The sequence below is a fragment of the Episyrphus balteatus genome, chromosome 3, assembly GCF_945859705.1.
Source record: "Episyrphus balteatus chromosome 3, idEpiBalt1.1, whole genome shotgun sequence".
NCBI lineage: Eukaryota > Metazoa > Arthropoda > Insecta > Diptera > Syrphidae > Episyrphus > Episyrphus balteatus.
The window spans coordinates 67947651-67974773 of NC_079136.1; the positions used below are offsets into that span (position 1 = coordinate 67947651).

The 27123-nt window shown below is 30.5% G+C and overlaps 3 protein-coding genes across 5 annotated transcripts in view; 1 reads left to right on the forward strand and 2 right to left on the reverse strand.

Annotated features, from left to right (window-relative positions):
* Positions 1-27123, reverse strand: part of LOC129913047 (uncharacterized) — a 248694-nt gene that overhangs the window by 93242 nt on the left and 128329 nt on the right. The window lies entirely within an intron of this gene.
* Positions 18301-20134, forward strand: LOC129913046 (keratin, type I cytoskeletal 9-like). The gene is made up of 2 exons (XM_055991428.1): positions 18301-18428; positions 18499-20134. The coding sequence occupies exons 1-2, from the start codon at positions 18414-18416 to the stop codon at positions 20050-20052; spliced, it is 1569 nt and encodes a 522-aa protein (XP_055847403.1). The 5' UTR covers positions 18301-18413; the 3' UTR covers positions 20053-20134.
* On the reverse strand, positions 21383-24200 carry LOC129913048 (keratin, type I cytoskeletal 14-like). Its single transcript, XM_055991433.1, has 2 exons — positions 22890-24200; positions 21383-22820 (listed from the first exon to the last, which is right to left on the reverse strand). Exons 1-2 carry the CDS (start codon positions 22902-22904, stop codon positions 21495-21497), a joined length of 1341 nt encoding a protein of 446 aa, XP_055847408.1. The 5' UTR covers positions 22905-24200; the 3' UTR covers positions 21383-21494.

A 27123-nucleotide genomic window follows, 5' to 3' on the forward strand; every position in this document is an offset into this window, starting at 1 on the left:
GTTGCAGGGATATCGGGTCTTCACTTATGATGGCTCCATCGTCAGCAAAGAATAACTGATGCACTTTTGGGTCCGTCACTTTGCCTTCAAGCAGGTAATCAAGAACGGTAATAAAGAGCAGAGGACTCAAGACGCTTCCCTGGTGTACACCTACTGTGATTTCGAATTCTTCGGTGACTCCAGCTGCACATCTTACTTTAGTTACTGCTCCATCATACATGTCCATAATTATCCGCACATAGGTTTCCGGAACTCCTCGTTCTCTGAGGGCCACCCATATCAGATCTCGTGGTTGTCGATCGAATGCTTTTTCAAAATCAACCAATACCACATGCAAATATTTTTCATATACCTATAACATTGAAACGGGAGAAGCTATCTAAAAAAAAATAATATTGATGACTTGTAGGTTTTGTAATTCCCTAAAATAAATGTTATGACACTTTTTTTTCTACGAGATATCTTTTAGAAGATATCGTGGTTTTAAAACGTGTCAAATGTCGAAAATATCGGTTTTTGCCTATTACTCTTAAACTATGAGTCCTATCAAAAAGTTTTATTTGAAAAACTGGTAGATAATGTGCTCCTTTATTAAATTGTTTGTTTTTTTTTTTTTGTTAAAGTAGTCTTTCAAAAAAAAAAAATTCGATTTGGTCAAAATTCAAAAATTGTGAATATGTGTACATAGCTTCTAAAATATGAGTTTTTTGACATATATTTTAAACTCGTATCATAAACTATAACGCTTTCCACAAAATAGCTGAAAATATGTTTTGCTAACACTTATCGTTTTAAAGTTAGTGCGCTCAAAAGAGTGTTATACAGGGTGTCCCAAAAAGTTAACGTCGAAACGAAAACGGTAGATAGGGTAGGTGGTGACAGTTATCAGAAAAATAATAAATAAAATCGCAGCCATATATTTTGGGAGTTATGGGCATTTGAAAAAAAGTCGAAAAAATGGTCACCCTGTGACGGTTTTTCATGTGCCGTGACTAATAATCTTAATTTTTCTCATTTTTTTCTTTTGTTACGGAACCTTGAATAACCCTGCTATCAAATGCATTCAAAAATTTTAACTCAGCTGCATCAGTTTTAAAGAAAATATTACTTTTTTACCCAACTTAGTACTAAAAAAATTTACATGACTCTAATTCAATGAACCGTAGTGTAAAAAAAATGCACTACAATGTTTCGGCAAGTTGCCTCAAAAGTTGGTGTGTTCAATTCTCTTTTCAAAATGGTACAACATTGTTGGGAATATTCCATAAATAACCGAGATAAATTTTTTTTTTCTTAAGAAATCCGACTTTTTTATGAGGTAATTTTTTCATATTATTCAAGTTTTGTACCTTTTCAGAACCTTTCAGAATACAAAAACTTAAATAATATGGAAAAATTACCTAAAAAAAAGTCGGATTTCTTAAGAAAAAAAATTTTATCTCGGTTATTTATGAAATATTCCCAACAATGTTATAAAATTTTGAAAAGAGAATTGAACACACCAACTTTTAAGGCAACTTGCCGAAACATCGTAGTGCATTTTTTTTACACTACGGCTCATTGAATTAGAGTCATGTAAAATTTTTTAGTTCTAAGTTGGGTAAAAAAGTAATATTTTCTTTAAAACTGATGTAGCTGAGTTAAAATTTTTCAATGCATTTGATAGCAGGGTTATTCAAGGTTCCGTAACAAAAGAAAAAAATGAGAAAAATTAAGATTTGTAGTCACGGCACATGAAAAACCGTCACAGGGTGACCATTTTTTCGACTTTTTTTCAAATGCCCATAACTCCCAAAATATATGGCTGCGATTTTATTTATTATTTTTCTGATAACTGTCACCACCTACCCTATCTACCGTTTTCGTTTCGACGTTAACTTTTGGGACACCCTGTATATAGAAATATCGTTTTTTTTTTTTTCTATTTTCGTCAAATGGTCAGTGTTATCTAAAGAAATTTTCATAGCATGTGTAGATTATGTGTTTTTTTACATATTTTAATTATGTTTTTATTTCTCCAGAGCTGTAATTAAAATTTTTTTATTTTTTATTTGGACAAAAATCAAAAATATAAGTTTTTTACACTTAACTCTTCTAAAATGCAGTTTTTGAAAAATATTTTGTGTTTATTTCATAGCCCATGATGTTTTCCATAAAAAAGATTCAGATGTACTTTTTCATTGTTTAGAAGATATTAGCTTTCAGAGAGAGGACTATACGAAAAAATCGTGAATTACCTACCGCTTACTGCTGGTTGACTCAATCTTTCCAATGTAAACAATGTCAAATAGTTTCATCTTAAAATAAACCTAATGAAAATTTAATCAAGTTATGAATTATGTATCTATACAAACAAATGAAAATCGGTTTTGTATCGGATGGCTTTTATAGAATTCACGTGTAAGTGAATTCAGATGCAGCTCCGTAGAGTGCAAAAGATGCCCCATGCAATAACTTGTACCGCTAAAGCTAGAGTCTTGAATCTTTCCCCCACTTAGCAAAGAATCTAATAAGCAATCGAGCTTACAATTATTATCACCACTTTCTGTCGAGAGAATGTAAATATTCAATTTAGTTTTAATTCAGCTACTGTAAGAACAATGTCGATTAAAGTCGTTTTCTATATTTTTATCGCACTGCCTTTACTCGTCAGCTGCGGACCAACACTTTGCGAAAGAGTTACAAATGATAGACAGATTAAGTGTGAAAAATCAGATTTCAAGGCAGACAGTACTCTCATACGCAATATTGCCAATGCGGACATATCTTTCAAAATTGGCAAGTGGATAGCAAAGTGCGGCAGACCTGGCGTAGATTATTCCGATCAATATTACACTTTAGAAAGTGGTGGAGAAGTTACTGCAGAACTTAGCGAAGTAATGCATGGAAGATGCAATTCATTTTTTATCTACGATTGCAAGAAATATGGTAGCGGTGTTAATTGCTATGAAATTGTGTCTGCTCATCCTTTGCATGAATATAACACAATTATTTAATAATATCTAATGGAGTGGTGTAAAGAAAAATTATATTTGCAATATAAAAAAAAACTTGATAGGTAGCAATAAAAATTGCAATTTGTATTTCCTACGGAGATATTAATAAAGTTTAAGGTTTTGTATAAGAAATCTATTTGTGTGGAAAAAAAACGAATATTACCTACCTAGTAAAAAAGCGTTTTTCAAAGTGTGCCCAGCATAAAGCAGAAAGAACGGAGAGCATTATATTGCAAGCTGGAAGATATATCTGAGCCGTCTGGTGATGCAAATCAGACTTTTTAGTAACTGCGAAATGCAAGCATGAACAAAATAGCAGATATTAAAAAAAAATACTGTTCAAAGAAGGGGCATTCCCCAGTAGTACAGTTTGTACCACTTCGATAGAGAATTGGTTGAAATTGAACTTTTGGCCGCAATCTTGGATTCTAGTTTTTATTAAATTTCTCAACTTTTGTTCATCCTAAGTAAAAGTGTTGGTAATACAAAAAAACCTTTTGTGTTAAGAATATTTTTTCATTATTCTGAATATTAAAAAATTACAAGTAAAAAAAGTGAAAAAAAAGGAAAAAAGAAAATTTTTTAAGTTTGGAGCAGTTTTTATCTAAATTTTGTATTTTAATATTTCTTAGTCTACATTTTGCACAAAAGGGGTATTTTTTTAACAAAAAAAACTTAATAACTTTTGTATTTGTTGTTTAACAGAGTTATAGAGAATTTTAAGGTAAACAATCTTTTCTCGAAAGTTTTTTTTTTCAATTTTTATACAGGGTGTCCCAAAAGTAATGGATCAAACGAAATATGCTGATATGCCAACTTTAGGGCTCTCAGAATTTGGTAACTTGTTCATCCCAAATCCTAACGGTTTTCGATTTAATGCAGTTTTTGTGAAATTTCGATAAATCCCGACTTTGCAACAGTATTTTGCTTCCTCCGCTCATAATTGATTTTTGTTTTTTACAATTCTTTCACTAAAACATTGCCTAATAATAAGAAATAATTAACTAATCAAACTATTTTTTATTTCATACGCCATTTTGCTGCAAATTAATTAACAGTTCCATGTTTTATAAAAACTCAATTTCTTACTTTTATTTCAGAGCAACACCCTGAACAAAATTTTTATGGTGTGACCCTGGTTTATTATTTTGAAAACTTGCCGTGTTATTGCAGAGTTCAAAAATGTATAAAAGTTTCCAAAGATGGAATTATAACGAAAGATATTACAATTTGAATGCAAAAAAACAGAGGTTTTCAGAGCAAAATAACAAACAAAAATCGAGACTTTTATTCAAAAAGAAATAAACAAACAACAGTCGAGAAAATTTGTTTATTTTCCTTTGATATTTTTCTCTGAAAGACCCTGTTTTGTTGCTTTGAAACTGTAATATCTTTAGTTCTAACTTCAACTTTGGAATTTTCTATACATTTTTGAAAACTGCAATAACACGGCAAGTTTTCAAAATGATAAACCAGGATCACACTACACAATTTTTTTTCAAGGTGTTGCTCTGAAATAAAAGTAAGAAATTGAGTTTTTATAAATCATGCAACTGTTAATTAATTTGCAGCAAAATGGCGAATGAAATAAAAAATATTTTGATTAATTATTTATTCCTTATTATTAGGCAATGTTTAAATACTGTTGCAAAGTCGGGATTTATCGAAATTTCACAAAAACTGCATTAAATCGAAAACCGTAAAGATTTGGGACAAGCAAGTTACCAAATTCTGAGAGCCCTAAAGTTGGCCTATCAGCATACTTCGTTTGATCCATTACTTTTGGGACACCCTGTATAAAAAAGTTCTCAAAACTTTTATTTTCTTTTTTTTTTTACTTTTTTTAGCTTGTAACTTTTTTAATATTCAGAGTTTCGAAAAAAGTTCTTTACATAACAGATGCCAAATTAAATTGTCTAGTTATTTTGTATTTTATTTTCAACTTAATTGCAAAATATTTTAGCCAAATTTGTGGTCTGGTCTAGGTTTTTTATTACCAACATTTACCTACAAACAAAAATCGAGGCTTTTATTCAAAAAAGAAATAAACAAACAACAGTCGAAAAAATGTGTTTTTTTTTTTCTTTGTTATTTTTCTCTGAAAAACAATCTTTTCTCGAAAGTTTTTTTTTTATTTTTTTTTATAAAAAAGTGCTCAAACTTTAATTTTCTTTTTTTTTTACTTTTTTTGGCTTGTAACTTTTTTAATATTCAGAATTTTGAAAAAAGTTCTTAACATAAAAGATGCCAAATTAAATTGTCTAGTTATTTTGTATTTTATTTATAACTTAATTGGAAAATATTTTAGCCAAATTTGTGGTCTGGTCTAGGTTTTTTATTACCAACATTTACCTAGGATGAACAAAAGTTGAGATATTTAATACAAACTAAAATCTAAGATAGCGGCCAAAAGCAAAAGGTGAATTTCATAAGTCCAAAAAATTAAAAAAATATTGTACTGTCTTTCCGGCTAAAGAACTGAAAGGGTATCTAAGTGAGGACAAACATTTAGACTGAAGGCACTGAACCTCCTCTGAAAAATTAAAATGTAAATAATGTTTACCAAAATCAATGCGTATAAACTATATGTTCACTTCGCCGACAGGCAATCATTTTTCTAAATAAAACAGAAATTGTTTTAATTTATGTAAAAATGGGGGTTGGAGTCAAAATTCTGCCGGGGTCAAAATTCTTTTGTCAAAATTCTGCTTTCAAAATTCTGCTTTACAAAATTCTGCTTTCAAAATTCTGCTTTTCAAAATTCTGTTTTTCAAAATTCTGTTTTTCAAAATTCTGCTTTTCATAATTCTGCTTTTCAAAATTCTGCAAAAAATTAAAAAGGGTTTTTAAAATGTTAAAAAGCGCGCGCTTTTTAACATTTTCCAAACCCTTTTTAATTTTTTGCAGAATTCTGTAAAATCATCTTTTTGAAAAATTATCTGCTTATTTGATTACTTACCTACATAATTTGTCATTTTTTAAATGCGAATTAATTTTTGTTTTATAAATGAATAAATTTGAAAATATTAAGAAAAGGTTTTTAATATTAAACATTTCCGAAAATAACTAAAAATTTATAAATTTATCAAATAAAGATGAATATTCAAAAATTTGAATAAGAAAAGGAATATACAACATCGGTTCCAATTAGTATACATATTTTATTTGAAAGAAAGTCAGTATATGCATTTCAAAAAATATTTGCGACACTTAAATACAAAAATTTAGGAAAGTATCAATGTTGAATTACATTAATGAGGTGTATTTTTCTTTAGCCAGCGCATATGCTATAAAAAAAAACAGAATTAGCAGAATTTTTTTGTTCAAATATAATGCTGGCAGAATTTTGAAAAGCAGAATTTTAAAAAGCAGAATTTTGAAAAACAGAATAGAAAAAAAGCAGAATTTTGAAAAACAGAATTTTCGCTGAAAAAGCAGAATTTTGAAAAGCAGAATTTTGAAGCCAGAATTTTGACCCGATCCCTAAAAATGGGTGTGTTTGGAAAAAAAAAATAAAAGAAATTAACATTAAAATAATAAAATAATTGAAACCGAAATAAATGTATTAACATAATTATTATGGTTAGAAAATGAATATGATTTTTGTTTATGTTTTTGTTGCTGTTTTCAGTATCTTTGATTTTTTTTTTTTCATTAAAATATGAAAGAATACAAATTATAATAAGTCATTTCAATATTTCATTTAACATGAGGCTTTCTTAAAGATGAATAGAAACTCATTAATTTGCTACGTTCGTTGTTATAAATATTTCTGAAGTCAATAGTTTTTCTTGACGCATTTAATCTATATTATGCAATATTGTATAAATAGAATACCTATTATCTCGAAAGAAATAAATAAAAAACATTTTGATACCTACTTTGTTTTTTATTCGTTTTTGTTTTTCAATTCTTTTTTTATAACGAATGAGAAACTTAATATAGGCTATTGATTATGTCGAAAAAAACAGGGTAATAATGAACTAATAGTCCAGTAATTTTAGGTTTTATCTGCGGAAAAATTCCTACTGGGCTGAATTTTGGTATACAGCTTAATGACGGCTTTGTTATGAAGATGTGAAAAATCGACATTGATATCGTGTCCGCGTTAAGAGTTATAGGGGTCAAAAGGTCACAAAAACTGGTTTTTCACGATTTTCAGCAAAACGGTAAGTCTTATCAAAAAATTTTCAATGCAAGAATTGTAGACCAGATTATTATATATAAAAAGTGTCATGACACTTTTTTTCCTAAGACCCACCGTTTCTTAGGTATAACGATTCAAAAAGTTGAAGTTTAGTTGTAATCGTCATAATCCTATTCCTGAAAAAAAAACTCCTAACTGAAAAGTTCCTGAAATTTCATTATTTTTTTAGCTTGAATTTCGTTCCTCAACTGTTAAGAATATGGGGAAACCAAAAAAAAATGGAAATTTTCGCCATTTTTCCGATTGGGGCCCTTCTCCCGAAACCATTTCCCTGGGAATTTTTGTTTAGAATATGTCTGAAAATATACAGGGTGTGCAATAGAGAATGGACAACCCTAAAACGGCTTATAGCTACACTTATGATTGTTCTAAAAACAGATAGAAAAAAGTTCTATCGCAACCAGTTCATAAAATATGGACTTTTTTTCGTTCAGTGTATTTTAAATTTTATCATCTTATGTTTTCGTTCACTACAACCACGAATGAATGAATTTTATTGATTTCTTTTTATTATAATTTTCTACAATAATTGGATGAGTACATAAACACTTTAAAAATTTCATAGCTATTGCACATTTTCGTAAAAAAAAATTTGAAATCTGTTTTTTTGATGCAAAATGTAAAAAAAGTATTTTATGAAAAATTTTAAACACCTGTGGTATAAAATAAATCTATAGAAACCTAGGTGGCCATCTTTCTTAAAAATATTCTCCTTATACCAGAATATTTTTAAGAAAGTTGGCCACCTAGGTTTCTATAGATTTATTTTATACCACAGGTGTTTAAAATTTTTCATAAAATACTTTTTTTACATTTTGCATCAAAAAAACAGATTTCAAATTTTTTTTTACGAAAATGTGCAATAGCTATGAAATTTTTAAAGTGTTTATGTACTCATCCAATTATTGTAGAAAATTATAATAAAAAGAAATCAATAAAATTCATTCATTCGTGGTTGTAGTGAACGAAAACATAAGATGATAAAATTTAAAATACACTGAACGAAAAAAAGTCCATATTTTATGAACTGGTTGCGATAGAACTTTTTTCTATCTGTTTTTAGAACAATCATAAGTGTAGCTATAAGCCGTTTTAGGGTTGTCCATTCTCTATTGCACACCCTGTATATTTTCAGACATATTCTAAACAAAAATTCCCAGAGAAATGGTTTCGGGAGAAGGGCCCCAATCGGAAAAAATGGCGAAAATTTCCATTTTTTTTTGGTTTCCCCATATTCTTAACAGTTGAGGAACGAAATTCAAGCTAAAAAAATAATGAAATTTCAGGAACTTTTCAGTTAGGAGTTTTTTTTTCAGGAATAGGATTATGACGATTACAACTAAACTTCAACTTTTTGAATCGTTATACCTAAGAAACGGTGGGTCTTAGGAAAAAAAGTGTCATGACACTTTTTATATATAATAATCTGGTCTACAATTCTTGCATTGAAAATTTTTTGATAAGACTTACCGTTTTGCTGAAAATCGTGAAAAACCAGTTTTTGTGACCTTTTGACCCCTATAACTCTTAACGCGGACACGATATCAATGTCGATTTTTCACATCTTCATAACAAAGCCGTCATTAAGCTGTATACCAAAATTCAGCCCAGTAGGAATTTTTCCGCAGATTGGGCTTAAAAATGACTAAAATTACTGGGCTACTAAGACGTTCACGGGTTTTTATTGCAGGAATCGTTCAATGGGTTATAAAAGAAGATAAAACCGCGGAGTGCTATTAAATGAGAGGGTGGAAACTGAAGATAGGGATGCAAAAGCCCCCTTTTTGGTTTTTTCAATATACCTCGTAAACCAAGCAAAATTTTGATATATTGTATATGCAACTTTTTTGTAGAAAATTAAATTTCCAATTGGAATAATGTTTTTTTAAAAATTGAAAAAAAAATTTCCATACCAAAATAGTCGAAACAATCATAAAAAATATATCAAAAAAATCGATTTTTTGAGTTTTTTTTGCTTTTTTAGTTGTACATTTTTTTTGGGTTGAGATAGACATAAACATTGCTCCAAAGAAAGAAAGAAGATTAAATTTCCTTCAAAATGCTGTACTCACTAAATTTTTACTTGCGATATAGGTACTATAGGGCAAGTTTAGGATTCGTAAAAAAAATCGAACTCGATATAACAATTTTACATGACAATAGGGGGGTTCACATTGACCAACTTACCGGACAGACCGGTTGTCATTTGGCCTGATGGCCGAATTATATTTTTCGTTCACACTCATCAGACAATTCTCATCAAAACCCATTTTTCAGTTTATTTTTAATGTATCTTTTGTCTATTCTGCTCTCAAATTAAAGAGAATTGATTATCACTGTCTGCCGGACAGACATGTCGTTTAATTGACTAACATGTCCGTCCGACCACCAAAAAATCAAAATTTTTTGAAAACCATCCGGCAAACCGGACAGTCCGTCGGATGGGTGTTCACATTATCAAAACAGCATCAGATCAGACCAAATGGCGGCTGGTCTGTCCGGTAAGTTAGTCAATGTGAACCCCCCTATTACGATGATGGAGAATGCCAAAAAAGTGGGTCCGGCAATTCTGTCTGTCTGTCTGTCTGTCTGTGTGTCTGTCTCTATCTGGAGCTGCAGCCTAAACGAGTGAAGTGATTTTCTTCAAACTTGGTGGTTAGCAGTTTTTGGTGATTCCCTAGAGGGGAAATTGAAATTTTTTTTTTATGACCAAAACTAACGGTACCTGCCATATAACGGAAATAGAAAAGTTAATTTTTTTCAAAAACGGCTCTAACGATTTTGATTCAAATTTTTGTGTGTAGTACTACACATAATAGCCAACTTTTTAAATAAAAAAATATTTTTTGTACCGTTATTAACGGTACCTGTCATAGAACGGTTTTTTTCGTTTCTGAATATCTCGTACAACATTAGCCCGATTTAAATGAAAATTTTTATACAAAAGCGTTTAGGTAAAAGTAATATTAAAATTTTAGAAAATTTTCAAAAAACGCATTTTTGTTTTTAAAAAAAAATTTCAAAATTTTTTTTTGAAAAATCAATTTTTTGAAAACGAATCAATGAAAAATTTTGAAATTTCGTTTTTATGTGTAAATTAATTATTTCTTCAAAATGGCATACCAACTTTTTTTTTGAAAAATGTTAAAAAAATTTTATATATAAGAAATTATTTTTTTAAAAAACGGCTCCTACAATTTTCGAAATTTTTTTTCTAAAAATACCTTTTTATACAAGAAATAAAATGGCATATTTGTTATTTTTTTTAAGATAATTTAAAATGGAGTTTAATTAATTATAAAAACAGATTTAATTTTTTTATACTACTTATGAAATTTCTTCAAAATATCAAATTTTAAATTTCTTGAGTGAAAAGCTTTAACATTATAGTAACTTTAAGCATAAGAGCAAGTACGTGCGACCCCAGTCGTGCAATTTATTTCATTGAAAATTGACCGAAGTATGGCCTTTTTAATCTATCTTTTTGTTTCGCATTTTTAGTTTTACTCAGTAAAACAGAAACATTTGAGGTATGATTAATTAAGCACCAAGAACTGATAATGAGATTTTGTAGAGGGGTTAAATACAATCATTATTTACTATGGGAGGGAGGGTCAATGTCCCCCCTTTTTGGAGGGAGGGGCAATTTTCTAAAAAAAATACTTAAAATTAAAAAAAATTATTGAAGTCCACAATCTTTGTGAAAATTGTACTCAATGTGCTTTTTAAACATTTTTTTTACAAGTTTTGACTTTGAAATCGGGTATTTCAAAAAGAATTGATTAAAATAACTTCATTTTAAAATTAATATTAAGTTTATAATTCTAGCTTTTGAAAAAAGTATCAACCAAAACTGTAAGTGTTGCCGTTGTTTTTTAATAATTTTTTTAAATTTTAAGTATTTTTTTTTAGAAAATTGCCCCTCCCTCCAAAAAGGGGGGACATTGACCCTCCCTCCCATAGTAAACAATGATTGTATTTAACCCCTCTACAAAATCTCATTATCAGTTCTTGGTGCTTAAGTAATCATACTTTCCCCTCAAATGTTTCTGTTTTACTGAGTAAAACTAAAAATGCGAAACAAAAAGATAGATTAAAAAGGCCATACTTCGGTCAATTTTCAATGAAAAAATTTAGTGAGTACAGCATTTTGAAGGAAATTTAATCTTCTTTTTTTCTTTGGAGCAATGTTTATGTCTATCTCAACCCAAAAAAAATGTACAACTAAAAAAGCAAAAAAACTCAAAAAATCGATTTTTTTGATATATTTTTTATGATTGTTTCGACTATTTTGGTATGGAAATTTTTTTTTCAATTTTTAAAAAACATTATTCCAATTGGAAATTTAATTCTATACAAAAAGTTGTACATACAATATATCAAAATTTTGCTTGGCTTACGAGGTATATTGAAAAAAAAAACAAAAAGGGGGCTTTTGCACCCCTATCTTCAGTTTCCACCCTCTCATTTAATAGCACTCCGCGGTTTTATCTTCTTTTATAACCCATTGAACGATTCCTGCAATTAAAACCCGTGAACGTCTTAGTTCCTTTCTAAACTACATAATCAATAGCCTAATATTTAAATTAATTAAATCACATAAATAAGGCAAGTTCTACTTGAATGAAATATTAGCCTTGAACCAGATAAGCATTTCAGCATCTGAGAATAGATTTATGAAGAGAGTTTTTCACAAAATTATAGCATAAATTCAATTGACATCCTTTCAGCATAATAGGATAAATCAATTCTTACTTATTGGTATTGACAGTGACAAAACTAACCTCCTGAACTATTTCTGAAAAAATTAAAAAAAGATACCCAACTTTGTGTTTTCCTTACACCAATTTAATATTTCTTCGGAATAATGTTTTAAAAATACCCATTTTATCTACTTTCCTATTTTCTTTTAAAAAACAACGTTTATTTTAATCATTTTCAAAACAAAACAGCTTGATATATAAATTGATTAGAATGTGTTGTAATTCTAAGAAAAATTCTGTAAGATGTCTTTTGTTTATAACCTTATTTAATGATTGTCAACACAAGCTTTAATAACTAATTGTATTTTCTTTTGAAGAACTGAAAAAAAAAATAAAATAATAATGAACTACTTGACAAGTGAATAAATGGACAATGGACATTGTACATTTCAATTTTGTACTCATCATTGTATAGTCTTCTTATTTTTCACTCTTCTCCTACTCCTCCTTTTTATCTCTTTTTTAAATAAAATATAATGTAGAAAGTAAGAAAAAAAAGGCAATAAGAATCACACAAAAGATCCATTAGACTACGAAAATTAGGAGAGCCTTTTTTTCTGAAAAGCACACTGCTAACAAACGCTCCAACAAACATTTTGGCTTGTTTTGTCGTCGTCCTTCCACATCCACACAGAGTTCCACTTTCACAATTGTGAGATTGCTAAAAAGAACGTGGTGTATATAGTAGAATTGCCCCGACCTCCTTTTTTTTTAATTCATTGTTGTCAAAATGATTTAACACACACTCCAGTGGAATATTTTAAGTGAAACATGAATACCAAATTAAGGATGACAAACTAGGATTTACTAACAAGCTCATAGACTCAGTTTTATTGTCTTGTTTTGAGCTCAAAGAAATAAATAGATTTGTTATTAAATTAACCAGATAATTTGTTATTTTAAATATGCTAAGCGATTTATTGGTAATTGAAGTAAACTAATACTTACAAAATTTCATCATTTTCTTATAATTTTAAAAATGTTTAGAATCCATATTGAAAGTAACTTATTCAAAGTTGTAAGAACGGGAGAGGAACCTTAAAGAATTATGAGAAGAAGGATATCGACTAAAAAAGAGAAACTTCTTCTTAAAAAAATCATAAAACCAATACAAAGTTCTTAGAAAATATAATAAAAACGCGATGTTAAAATTGTATGAAGGAAAAAAGCATTTGCGGACGCTTGGTCTACATTGAAGGTACTTGCTCGCCTTCTGTTCTGTTTGGAACGATAAATGGGTACTGTGGTAATTTGGAGAGGAGACAATTTAGGAATTGTTCGTATATATTTTCGCAGAGGTTTTTTTTGCTTAACTGTCCTTGTACGAGTTGGTCATTTGTAGCTTAGTTAGAAAAATCTACGTAATAAGTAAAAAGTGCATGTTGGTATGTCTTTTTTCTTTTAACAGCCATAATTTCTCTTGTTTCTATTTTTTCTCATTTTTTTGTTCCAAGACACTGGTTTAATGGATTAATTTAGTTTACAACAGTGACAGTAGATTTGTAGAATAATAAAATGGATACATTTTATGTAGAAGTTTGTTTGAAAGTTTTTTTTTTTTGATTTAAACTATAAAATATATTATTCAAAGCTTTCAGTATTTTAGAGTTTTTTTGATTTTTTATTGAAAAATAATTTAATGTTTTAAAAGTTTGTACATAAATTAGCTTATAGTTGTAAGTTTCTACTGTTATATCTTTTTTTACGTTAGTTGATTTGGGTGGTACATACTGTTGAAAAAAACAAAATTTGGTTCAGCATGATATAAATCAACCTTTTTTTTAATTATTGTAACAGTTTCTATTATTCAAACGCCCTTAAAAACGGTATAAGTTTTTATAGAAAATTGTGCTAAGCTCACAAAGATCAATTACATTTATCATATACCTACTCGTATTTCTTCTATTTTATAGACTGATTCATATCTAGCCCAAGGTTAATATTTCTTTCCAGTTGGTCTAAACTTATTTATGTTCTTGAATTAATTTAAATGTTAAACATATTCTAAATTTTCAAACAAGATTTTAGTAGGTAACAAAGCAAAAATAAATTTACCTACCACAAAAAGTTGCATAATTTGATTAAATGCGTCAAAAAAAAAACTTCTAACTCCGACAACATTTATAACTACCTAGTTAATTAACTAACTTCTTTTATAGATACAAATTTATCTTTACTCGTGTTAGATTGAATTGTCTCATTAAATTTGTATTCTTTCATATTTTAATCATATTAAAAAAAATACTGAAACCACAAAACAAAACAAAAATAAAAAAACAACAAATCATAAATTTTCAAAACATAATAATTATGTTAATAGTATTTTATTTGAAGAAATATAATTCTATTATTTTAATATTAATTTCTTCTTCTTTCATTTGTTTTTCGAACACACCCATTTTTACATAAATTAAAAGCAAATCTCTTATTTGCAAGGAAAAATACAGGCTGCCGGTGAAAAGACCCATTTATTTTGTTCGATTTAGATAAACTCTTATGAAATTAAATAAGAATTAAAGATTTTTACAGACGATTTTTGATTTTTTTTTTTTAATTTAGAAAATTAAACTTAACCTGATTCATTAACTTATTTGAAAAGACAGTTTTCATAACATTGCTTCGGATTCGAAACATGCCAATTGATGCAATAATTTTGTGGAAATTATCTTCAATCTAGATTATTCTGATCTTTTTTAAGGCTAATATTTCATTTTAGTAGAACTTGACTTTTTAATGCGCTTGAATTAATTTAAATGTTAAACTTCTTAGAAATGAAAGAATTGTAAATGTGTTAAATAAAAATGGCTCAAAGAGACCAAAAACAGTATAGGTATTTTGAAAGTCCATATTTTATCCATGATTTAGATTTTTTATGTCAGTAAGAAACTCTTTTTTTGCAAAAATTTTCTTTAAAAAGTCGATTTTTTTAAGTGTTTTGATACAATGCACTTTAACTTTTGGAGTGACCCAGAAAAGTTATTCCAGTGTTTGTTGCTTATTTGATCAACTTTCACGAACCAGTTTTTCTGTTCAGATTAGTTGTTTATTACTCAAAATAAAGCCCGAATACTAAGTATGCAGGAAAAAATTGTCTTGCTAAACATCAGTTATAATATTAATTCATTTTGTTTAAAATGACACTTACCGATTTTGAGATAGTTCCTTTTGTTTATAAAATTTAAGGAATTTGTAAAAACTAACATTGCAGCTAGATTTCTCATCCCCAAAAACATATAAAAACACTCCCATATTGCGTGGATCTTAAAATCTATACTCAAAGCGGGTATAAAGTTTAAGCTGAGTAGGGGTATAGTTTTTTTAAATTAACTCGAAAAATATTGGTCATATAGAAAAATTTATTAAGTTAAAAGTTATAGAAAATAAAATTTTCTACAAGTTTTATCTGTATAATTTTTCTCAAAAATCAAAAATGGCCGAGTTATTCACTAAAACGTGTTTTACCTTTAATACAAGATGGCGGCTTTGGCTCTAGATCGATTTTCCCGAAAAACTGGTTTTAAGCTCTCAGTGATCCCCACTACCGTCCTATGAAAAAAAATTGCACGATCTAATTTTTTTCCATTTGAAATGTTTAATTCGACTGGGCTATTGGGTGAAATTCAAACTTCCAACTAACGTATTATTCCCTTATCCCTTCTATGAAATAAGAAAACAAAAACTGTTCGCAATGGCAGGAACTACATATTAATAAAGATTTTTGAAGAAAAACATTTTCTTAAAAAGAAATTAATAACGTATGATTTTTGTTAACAAAATTGTAGGAACTATGTTTTTTCTAAAATTCGTATATGTCTGCTTCTTTTTTGTCTGCAGCTATTTTTAAACATAACCTCAAAAAATTTTGATATGAAAGCAGCCAGTTCTATGGTATTTTATTTTTATCTTTTACAAACAAAAGTCCGATTTTGATTAAAATCTGTTTAAATGTATTAGTAGGTACAGTCAAATAAGATGCAAAGGGTAGGGTCAATGTGGGTAAATGTAAACAGGGGTAAATGAAAACATGGCTCATAACAAGCTTCAGTTAAATCTATTTGATGCATACATAAGTACAAATCGCGGACGCATGTATCTTTTAACTTATACGTCAAGCTCTTTGCTGTCAAGAGAAAATTCATTCGACGAGCGTATTTTCCGTGAAAGATAATTTTTTAAAGTGCCAAACAAGTCGTTAGTCTTTCAGAAAAATTAAATATTTTTGCAAATTCAATTAAGTCAGTATAATTTGCAAATACTTTTTTGTTTTTAATTTTGATGTAGATTCTATGTGATACAAGCAAATTTTAAAATACAGGACATTTATGTCGATTTGCATGTGTTTACATTTACCCCGGAATATTTATCATAATGGGTAAATGTAAACAACGTATTCTGGGGGTAAATATAAAGATATATTTTTGCTGAAATTATTGGTTTTAATAAAAATAACGTTTTTTTAGTCAATTACTATTGCTAAAGTGCCGCGGAGTCACATTTTAAAGTAGCCAACACCATCATTTTCAGTGGATGATGTTGCAAAATCGGTCTTTGACGTAAAAAAAACAAAAAATACCACGTTCAGAGCTCCTCAGGATGCATATTGCACGCCTATATAAAGAATCAAAGGAAGAAAACAAAAACTTTTATTGGAATTTGAAAAAGTTTTTGTCAAATACCTTCTTGAACGTTTTTCAAGTTGTTATCCATATGATAAAGAAGAAATTCTAAATTTTAAACCCCCGTTTACATTTACCCCGAATTTGTAAAAAAACACAAACATGGTGGGGTATTTGTAAACATGCCATATTTGACAGTAATGTAAACAATTTGGGAAATATTTGTTTATATTTATAAAGAAGAATTGCCATCATTTCATATTTGCATTTGAAGATACCATTCAAGTTGTTCCGTGAAAACATATAAAAATCTAAAGTCGAAAGAAAAAAAAGATATGAAATTGTTTACATTTACCCACATTGACCCTAAACCTCGGGGAAAAAAATTAATGCTAATAGAATTTTTTTGCTCAATATCTTCGTCTTGGTATTCTGTAACTTACCTCAAAATTCGAGAAAAATCTCATTTCCGCAAGTCGCGATTTTCAAGGTCAAACCGTAAAATTTACATTTTTGAAATAAGCAATACCTAATAGACAAAATGTATGTATTATATACATATGCAGGTGCACATACACACATGATTTTCAGGTTTTTTTTAATGCTGATTCCAAAAAAATAAAAAAAAAATATATTTGAAAAAAATGGTACTTTTTGAGAAAGGGGAAATTTTAGAATATGCACTAAAAAATATCCTTGTACCTACATTTTACAATCTTGAAATAAGTGCTAATAGGCTAATTTTTTGGTTTCTATCTTTGTTTGGGTATTTGATAACTTATGTCAAAAATCTAAAAAAATATATCATGTCCGCAAGTCTTAATTTTCCAAGTTAAACTAAGTTTGTTGCAGACAATGAAGGAAGATCTGTCTGGCGCCGTCATATTTTCTGGATACTAAATCTTTATTTTAAAAACTGGAATTATATTGCACTTTAATTTGGATTTCCTACAATACAAGAATTGCACATTTCATACGTCATACACTCTATTCAAAAACCTATCGACAGATAAAAATGATTTAATGTTATACTCACATCCTCATCATTGTTGTGGGCTTTTAGTTAAGCACGTGTAAAAAAATTGTAGGCTTATGGCACATGTTTTTAAAGTATCATTCATTTACCTCATCAGTCTAGATATAAAGCAAACAAAAAAACCAAATAACCAAATGATGACGTCAAAGGTACCATAAATCGTCAGAACCAACCATCAATCGTGTAATCAAAACTTTAGGACACAATGTAATCTACAAAAAATCTATAGTTTCTAAACTAACTAAGTGTTAAAGATCTCAAAACAGGCCTATACAACAACCTCAGGGCATTTCATCACAATAAAACTAATAGCAAACAAAAAAATCACAAAAATAAATCAATAAAATATTATTAATTAATAGTTTACGTCACAACTTTGGTCACGGAGGTAAAAATGTTAATTTATCTTCATCAACCACAAATATTCTCTTATAGAACGAAATAAAGGTGTTTCACACTTTAAATAGGATCCTACCAAAAAAAAAACCACACAAAAAATAAAAAAAAAGAATTTGCATATATAAAAAAAAATTAAACAAAAAAAAAATATTATTAAAAAAACGAAAATGATGCATATGTAAATTTATATTTTTTGGGGATTACGAAATTTCTCCAATGTTCTTAGCATTTATCACCTTTATTAAAATATTCTATTTTATATTTCTTTTGATTATAGAATAGATTATAGTTTTGTTGGTTAGTTCTTTTTTGCCAAACTAACTATAAAACTCCCCTGTTCTTTTGAAGATATAGTTCAGTTTTCACAAGTCAACGACAAAGTAAGAACGTATAGACATGAGATCTTTTATTGTGAGTTCGAATTTTTGACATTGGTTTTTTAAGGTTAGGATTTATTTCTAATGCCTGCTTTTTATTATAGATTCTAGGATTTTTGGCAGTAGCCAGTGCTGGTACCTTACCCGGCTACAATTATGCACAAGGATCATCTGGTAACCTTGTTGGACAAGGATCAACCATTTCTTACAACAGTGGAAGTAGTAACTTGAACGGAGGACTTTTCGGTTCAGACAGCAGCTCAGGATCCTTGGGAAGCTCTTCAAATTTGATCAGCACTGGAGGATACTCTTCTGGAGGCCAAATCATCAGCAGCGGCGGTGGATACGGTAGCTCTTCCGGAGGACAATTGATCAGCAGCGGCGGCGGATACGGCAGCTCTTCAGGAGGCCAATTGATCAGCAGCGGCGGTGGATACGGCAGCTCCTCTGGAGGACAATTGATTAGCAGCGGCGGTGGATACGGCAGCTCTTCCGGAAGCCAATTGATCAGCACCGGTGGAATCAGCAGTGGAGGATATGGTGGCTCTTCTGGAAGCCAATTGATCAGCGGAGGAGGCTATGGAGGTAGCTCAGGAGGTATCATCAGCAGCGGTGGTGGATATGGAAGCAGCTCAGGTGGATACAGACAAGGAAGCTCCGGCGGTACCACCCTCAACATTGGACTCAACGCCCTTGACTCTGTTCCACAAACCGTTGAATACAGCAAACAATTCTACACCTTCGTTGCACCCGAAGAAGCTCGTGAAGAAGGACAAGTCCAGAAGCAATTGAGCAATGTCTTGAAGAAGAATCTCCAAGTTGTGTTCATCAAGGCCCCCGAAAACAACGCTGCCACCAGTGCTGCTTTGCAACTCGCTAAACAAGCTATCGAACAAAGAACAGCTATCTACGTTCTTACCAAGCAAGCTGACGGTTCTCAATTGGTTGGACAACTCCAACAAATCCAAGAGAACGTACAAACAACACCTGAGGTTAAATTTGTGAAATACAGGACCAACGAAGATGTTCTACGTGCCAAGTCTGAAATTCAAGCTCAATACGATAACTTTGGAGGAGCTTCCGAAAACTTTGATGGTGGTGTTGCACCAGTTTTGAATTATGCTAGTGCTGGAGAAACTAAACAAGTTAGCTTTGGTGGTTCATCTGGAGGTTCATATGGATCAGGACAAATCATTGGAGGTGGAAGCAGTTATGGATCAGGACAATTGATTGGTGCTGGTTCATCTCAATCTGGCTCAGCTCAATTGATTGGTGGAGGTTCATCAGGAAGTAGTTTCGGTTCAGGTTCATCAACTGGATTCACCTCAGGATCTTCAGGAAGCAATTTCGGCTCTGGATCATTGATTGGTTCAGGTTCAAACCAAATTACCACATCAAAAGTTATCTCTTCAGGAAGCAATCTCGGTTCTGGTAGCGGTTTCGGTTCAGGAAGCAGTTTCGGCTCGGGCAGTCTCGGCTCGGGCAGTATCGGCGGCGGTTCCGGAAGCAGTTTCAGTTCTGGAAGTGGTTTCAGTTCAGGATCCGGATCAGGATCTGGTTTCGGTTCAACTGGTGGAGTTAGCAAAACTATCACCAAGACCACACAAACCCAATCAACTAACTACTCGTCCCCAACCCAAATTATTAAGAAGAAATAAGTCTGAAAGTTAGTGTTTAGACAAGTAAGGTTATTTCATAAGCTTTCATTTGTTTTTATTTTTTTGATAATAAAAAAATAAACAGCAGAATTAAAAAAAAACAATATTGTGTTTTAAAACTTCTAATTTTTGGTTTTCCTGATTTTTTAGCCTAAACTGTGAACATTTCTTCAACTTTCTTTAACAATTGAGTCTTGAAGTGTCTTTCTGCACACTTTTGAATATTTTTTTAAGTCAGGCTCGTTTAATCCTTAAAAGACTGGTTTCTTAAAACGCTAAGTAGGTATTTGAAATAGTATCTTTCTTCAATCTTTCGAATATTTTTTTTAGTCAGGATCGTTTAACCTTAAAAGACTCATTTTTTTCTTGAAATAGTATCTTTTTTCAGACAATTGAATATTTTTTTAAGTCAGACTCGTTTTTCCTTAAAACGCAAATTTTACATTAAATACATAAATAGGTTTTAGAAATCAATGGATTGACCCATGTAAAAGATTAAAAATTTTCGGTTTACTTCATGAAAGCCCGAGTAAAAATGGAATTCCGCCGAACCAATGTTGTACCACGTCCGCAACATTATTAAAAAAATTTCTATTGCGCCACACCATCGCACCGCTGCACCACGTCCCCACCATGATCAAACATTTCTAAACCACCGCACTACCGCTGCACCACGTCCGCACCATTTCAAACATTTCTAAACCACCGCTGCACCAGGTCCGCACCATTTCATTTAAAAAAATTCGCTGCACCACGACTCGACCACATCCGCACCATTTCATATTGTATGAAAAAAATCGGTGCACCCCCAACGCCTAACCACGACTGCGACACGTCCGCACCATTTCATTTTGAATCAAAAATTCGGTGCACCACCGCCGCACCATGTCTGCACCATGATCAAAAATTCTATTTTCGTACTTATACAAATGTTTAAGTTGTCTTCAAAGTTATTTTGCCTTCAGCAAAAAATTGTCAGTTCGTACAAACATGACTTGGTGGTCGAGTGGTTAAGGCGTCGGACTTCTAATTGAAAGTGTTCTGCTCCAGTGCAAATCTCCTTCTCGTTGGTAGTTTTTTTATTTTTATTTTTCAATAATCTAAAACTATGTATCTATCATGGTGCAGCGAATTTTTCATACAAAATGAAATGGTGCGGACGTGGTGCGGCGGTGGTGCACTGAATTTTTCATATAAAATGAAATGGTGCGGATGTGGTGCAGTCGTGGTGCAGCCGAAATTTTCCACCAAACAGCGGTGGTGAAGCTGTGGTGCGGCGGCGGTCAAGATTTTTTTTATTTTTTTCTTTCAAAATTCAATTTGTTTTACTCGGGAGGTCAATATTTTTAATCAAAAATGGTTTAAGAAAAAATTTTTTCGGTTATTTTCGTTTTATTTACATTCACAAAAAACAATTAAAATTACATTAACATTACTTTTCTCTACTTCTTCTTCAAAGGGGGGAGGTACTGTGTAGTTTCTGGTGCACTAACTGATGATACCTGATTCGAACCTAAAGCATAGTTTCCACCAATCAAAGAGCCACTGTTAATAATTTTTCTTGAACTCAATCCAGATCCCAACAATTGACTACCTCCAGTACCAATAATTTGCGTTGAACCCAAACCTGATCCTAAATTAGATCCCAATAATGAACCACCTCCAATAATTTGTGAAGAACCACCTCCAATAATCTGAGAAGGACCACTTGAAATAATTTGTGTAGATCCATAATTTGAACCAATATTTGAACCAATATTTGATCCTCCCAATAAAACTGTAGATCCTGAATTTCCACCACTGGCATAATTCAAAACTGGAGCAACACCTCCATCAAAGTTTTGTGTTGATCCTCCAGTTTGTTCATATTGAGCTTGAATAATTTCCTTGGCATAAGCCAAATCCTGTGGAGTTCTGTATTTCACAATTCTGACCTCAGGTACGGTTGGTACGCTCTCTTGAATTTGTTGAAGTTGTCCAACTAATTGAGCACCGTCATTTTGCTTGCTAAGAACATAAATAGCAGTTCTTTGTTCAATAGCTTGTTTTGCGAGTTGTAAAGCTGCATTGGTAGCTTGGTTATTTTCTGGGGCCTTGATGAAGACAACTTGGAGATTCTTCTTCAAGACATTGCTAAGTTGCTTGGTAACTGTGCCTTCTTCTTGGATTTCTTCGGGGGCTTCGAAACTGAAGAATTGTTTGCTGTATTCAACAGTTTGGGGAATTGAGTCTAATGAAGGAATTCCAATGACGTTGGTTGAACCACCTCCGCCAATGAGTCTACTTCCTCCTCCACTGATAATTTGGCTTCCTCCGCCAATAAGTCCACTTCCTCCGCTAATGATTTGACTTCCTCCGCCGATAAGTCCACTTCCTCCACTGATAATTTGACTTCCTCCACCGATAAGTCCACTTCCTCCACTGATAATTTGACTTCCTCCAGAGTTGATCAAACCACCAGCGCTAATAAGTCGACCTCCATATCCTCCAGTATTAATCAAACCACCAGTTCCGATTATTCCACTACCAGAATTGATCAATCCACTGCCATAACGGCTGCCACTGATGCCTCCAATATTACCAATCAACGAACTGCTGCTGCCTTCGAGATTTCCTGAACTTCCCGAATTATAAGTGCTTCCAGTTCCAGCCAGTCCAACTGTTCCAACCAACGAACTACCGCTTCCTTCAAGGTTTCCAGACTTTCCTGGGCCATAATTGTAACCCAAGCTAGCTGCACTTGATGCTGCTATCAAAAAACCTAGAATCTACAAAAAACATAAAAGGTTTGAGAACGTTTTGTAAGAATCCTTTGTCCGATTTTGATTAAAACTTACAATAAATGCTCTCATTGTTGCGTCCTGCTTCGTCGTTGAATTATGAAAAATGAACTAGATCTTATAATTTGCATTGAGGTTTTATAGCTCCTCAAATCAGTGCTTTAGAATAATATCTAATTCAGTTTGAAATTAAAAAAAACAAACAACTAAATAAATATTTCACTTGACAAGAAACCTTTCTCCCAAAAAGAACAGGTCGTAAGTCGAAAGTGTTCCAACTTGATTTTGATTTGATTTTTGGGGCGGGGTACTTGAGATGATACAATTGGTGTTACTTTGTATTATTTTGTATCATTTATAAATGCAAATTTCTTGTATTTTGTAGGTATATCCTATTTGCTGCAGCTTGTTCTTATTTAATAAAATAAAAACAAAAAACATTAAAAATACACGAGATGAAGTTAAATATCAAAGTACAATAACCTAAGGTAGTTAAGATTTGAAGAAATAATGAAATAAATAAACGACCTTGAAGATTAGACGCATTTCTTTTGGAGTAAGAAATTGGTTAATGGATTATTAAGTTAAGGGGATCGGCTTATTTGAATTTCTTTATACTTAAATGACGCAAGTTTACTGAAAATAGCCTCAGCTATTCATCTACCATTCTAACACACAATCAAATTTTTAGTTTAGTAAAATTATGCGATATAGGATAATCATTACACAAAAGCTGGTGTAGACTTAAAATTTTATAAGTCAAAAAGTTCAGGTTCGACAGGATGGGTTTGGTAATGCGTCGAATTCAAATTTACGCAGTCTTGACTTGATTGTATGCTTCGGTCAGAGCTCTTTAAAGGAGTACAAAAAGCGGGCTAAAGGGTCATATAAAAAAAAAAAACTAGTTTTGTGTTCCAACGGCATATTTGACGAATGGAAACTGGGAAGGAATTAGTGTGCTGAAAATGTTTGTCGAGAGAACAACTGTTTTTGTTAAAATAAAGAATTAAAAGGACTCTTGGTCTTTTGGGCTAGTTAACATAATTGAATTTAAAAATCTGATGTTTTAAAGTGGAATAATAGAATTTTTTTTATAATTATTATTATTCGAATATAATTTTTTGTTAATTTTAACTTTCAATTAATATAAAAGAAAAGGAATCGTCAACTTATTGCTATTTTGAACGAAGCTCTATTTGAAGTACATAAGTCTGTATAAAAAAATTTGTGTAGAAAAAAGGTCCAATCTACACGTATTAGTATGAGTTTTTCCCTTTTTGTGCAACAAACACAGGGTGTCCTGTGTACAAAAAATACCAACAAATTGGTAAAAGGTCAAAAAATGTTGTTGCGAAATCTATGCCAACCTAATTTTTAAATCGTTTGTTTTTTAAATAGTTTTAAATTTCTTTTTCGGCTCGGTTTTTATCATATTCAACAAAGTTTTAAAACAAAGTCTACTATTGAAAACTTTGTTTTTTTTTTAGTTGTTAATATTAACTGTACCTGCCATTCAACCTTTTTTTTCTTTTCAAACTGCTATCAATTTCAACGATTTATTTAATTTGAAAATAAGCCGAAAATAAATTTTGAAAAAATTAATTTTTTGATTAAAAAAAAAAAAAACAAATTTAATTTATTTTTTTAAATCGGATTTTTTTTATTTTGGTTTAAGACGTTAATTATTGCTACAGAACTTTATTTTAAAACTTTTTTTCAAAACTTTTTTTCAAAACTTTTTTTCAAAACAAAACTATGTTAAAAATTTGTTTTTTAAAATAAAAACGGCTCTAATTATTTTGAATTTCTTTTTTACTGCTTTAGAGCCTTTATTTTTAAATAAATAATTTTTTGAAAAAAAAAACTTAATCAAAAATGAAGTTGGTATCTACTCGTATGCTATTATAAAGCTATTATACCTCTTTTATTGGTATTCTATAGCATACCGTTATGATTGGTCCTACAAAATTGATTCTAAGAACCCTTTCAAATAATTTTCAAGAAAGGCTTTATACACAAAGAAAAATAAGGCTTCATTTGACAGGATGATGCTCTTTTTGAATCCCACCTCTTTACATATGAATAAATGGAATCCGTTTAAACTCTGTCATTTTCATAAGAATTTAGCTGCGTTGGCTAAAGCCTAGCATGCTGCTGATGTGAAACGAAATTTTTCGTTGGTCTCCACGAAAAAATAAATTCATTAAAAAAAAATTATTGCAAACAAAAAAATATTTTCAATAAAAAAAATTTATCGTAAATTTAAATAAAATGCACGACTGGGGTCGCACGTACTTGCTCTTATGCTAAAAGTAACTCTTATGTTAAAGCTTTTTATTCAAGAAAATTATTAAAATTTGTATTTTTAAGAAATTTCATATTTAAACACCGTTTAAAATTATGTTTTACAAAAAACCAAGTATGCCATTTTATTACTTATATAAACAGGTATTTTTAGAAAAAAATTTCGAATATCGTTAGAGCCGTTTTTAAAAAAAAAAAATTTTTATTTCTAATATTTTTCAAAAAAAAAGTTGGTATGCCATTTTGAAGAAATAAATTTTTCATTCACACGTTTTCAAAAAATTGATTTTTCAATAAAAAAATTTGAAATATTTTTTAAAAATCCAAAAATGGTTTTTTTGAAAATTTTCTAAAATTTTAATATTACCTTTACTTAAACGCTTTTGTATACAAATTTTCGTTGAAATCGGGATAATCTTGTACGAGATATTCAAAAACCAAAAAAACCGTTCTATGGCAGGTAGCGTTAATAACTGCACAAAAAATATTATTTTTATTTCAAAAGTTGGCTCTTATGTGAAATACTACACACACAAATTTTAATCAAAATCGTTAGAGCCGTTTTTGAACAATATTAAATTTTCTATTTCCGTTATATGGCAGGTACCGTTAGTTTTGGTCATAAAAAAAAATTTCAATTTCCCCTCTAGGGAATCACCAAAAACTGCTAACTACTAAAGTTTGAAGAAAATCACTTCATTCGTTTAGGCTGCAGCTCGAGGTATATACAGACAGACAGACAGACAGACAGAATTGCCGGCCCCACTTTTTTTGGCATTCTCCATCATCGTAATGTCATGTAAAATTGTTATCTCGAGTTCGATTTTTTTTACGAATCCTAAACTTGCCCTATAGTACCTATATCGCAAGTAAAAAATTGCATTAAAAATAAAATGTTATTATTGTAAACAGAAAATTTCGTCATTGAAAACAAAAAATCAATGCAACAAAAATATTTTATGTTTTTTTTTAATAATTGTCGAACTTCTTACAATTTTGACTGTTTGGTCTTATATAGCTTCAATATTAGGTATAGGTAATAGTCGAAATTGCTATGTATGTATGGACAAGTAGACAAAATTGTGAGAAACTCGACAAATATAAAAACAAATTAATGAACATATTTTGCATTAATTTTTTTTGTTTAAATGTATTTTTGTATTGATATTTGTACAACCCTAATGTATTATTTGACTATATCGCAATTTGCAAGTAAACAATATGCAAGACTGGGTCGCACGGACTTGCTCTTAGAGTTCAAGTTGCTACAAATTTTAAAACTTTTAAAGTTTTGTGAATGTATAGCAGCTACTTATGAGAAAAAATTAAAAATTTGTTCTTCAAAGGCAAAAATCAACATCTTAATTTTAAAAATAATTTGCAAAATTTAAAATAAAGTTAAATTTAAAATAAAGTTGGTTTGCCAAAACACTTCCAAAACACAAATAAAAAAAAACATGTCCTGTTTTTGAAAATTTGTAAAAAAAAAAATCGTCGTCATTTGGAAGATAGTCAGATCTTAAAAACGGTAGTTTGGGAGGTACCTGCAATAACGATTTTTGGAGCCTTTTTTTGAGAAAATTAAACTTTTCCAAAACTGGGATATGACAAGAAGTATCGTCATTTTTGCTCTTTATTAACTCCAAAAATTCCTCTGTACAACGACAGCATCCAAAAACCGTTACATAAGTAATTTAACGTAGATCCATCCATTTAGGCTGTAGTTCCTTATTGACTGACAATTAGTCAGATATCCTGACTCCTGAGAGACTGAAAGACAGTTCATGCAAATTACCATCACTAAATCATTCGGAGATAACTTTTTGATATTCGAAAACCTATATGAACTTAATTTATTTTTTGATACTCCTATTGTTTTCACATTTTCAATATCTTTATTTTTTCTATATCTACAGTTCAATATAATTCATAAGCCAAAATTTAATTAAGATGATTTAGCCAGATTTATTTTTAAACCGCAAAGTAT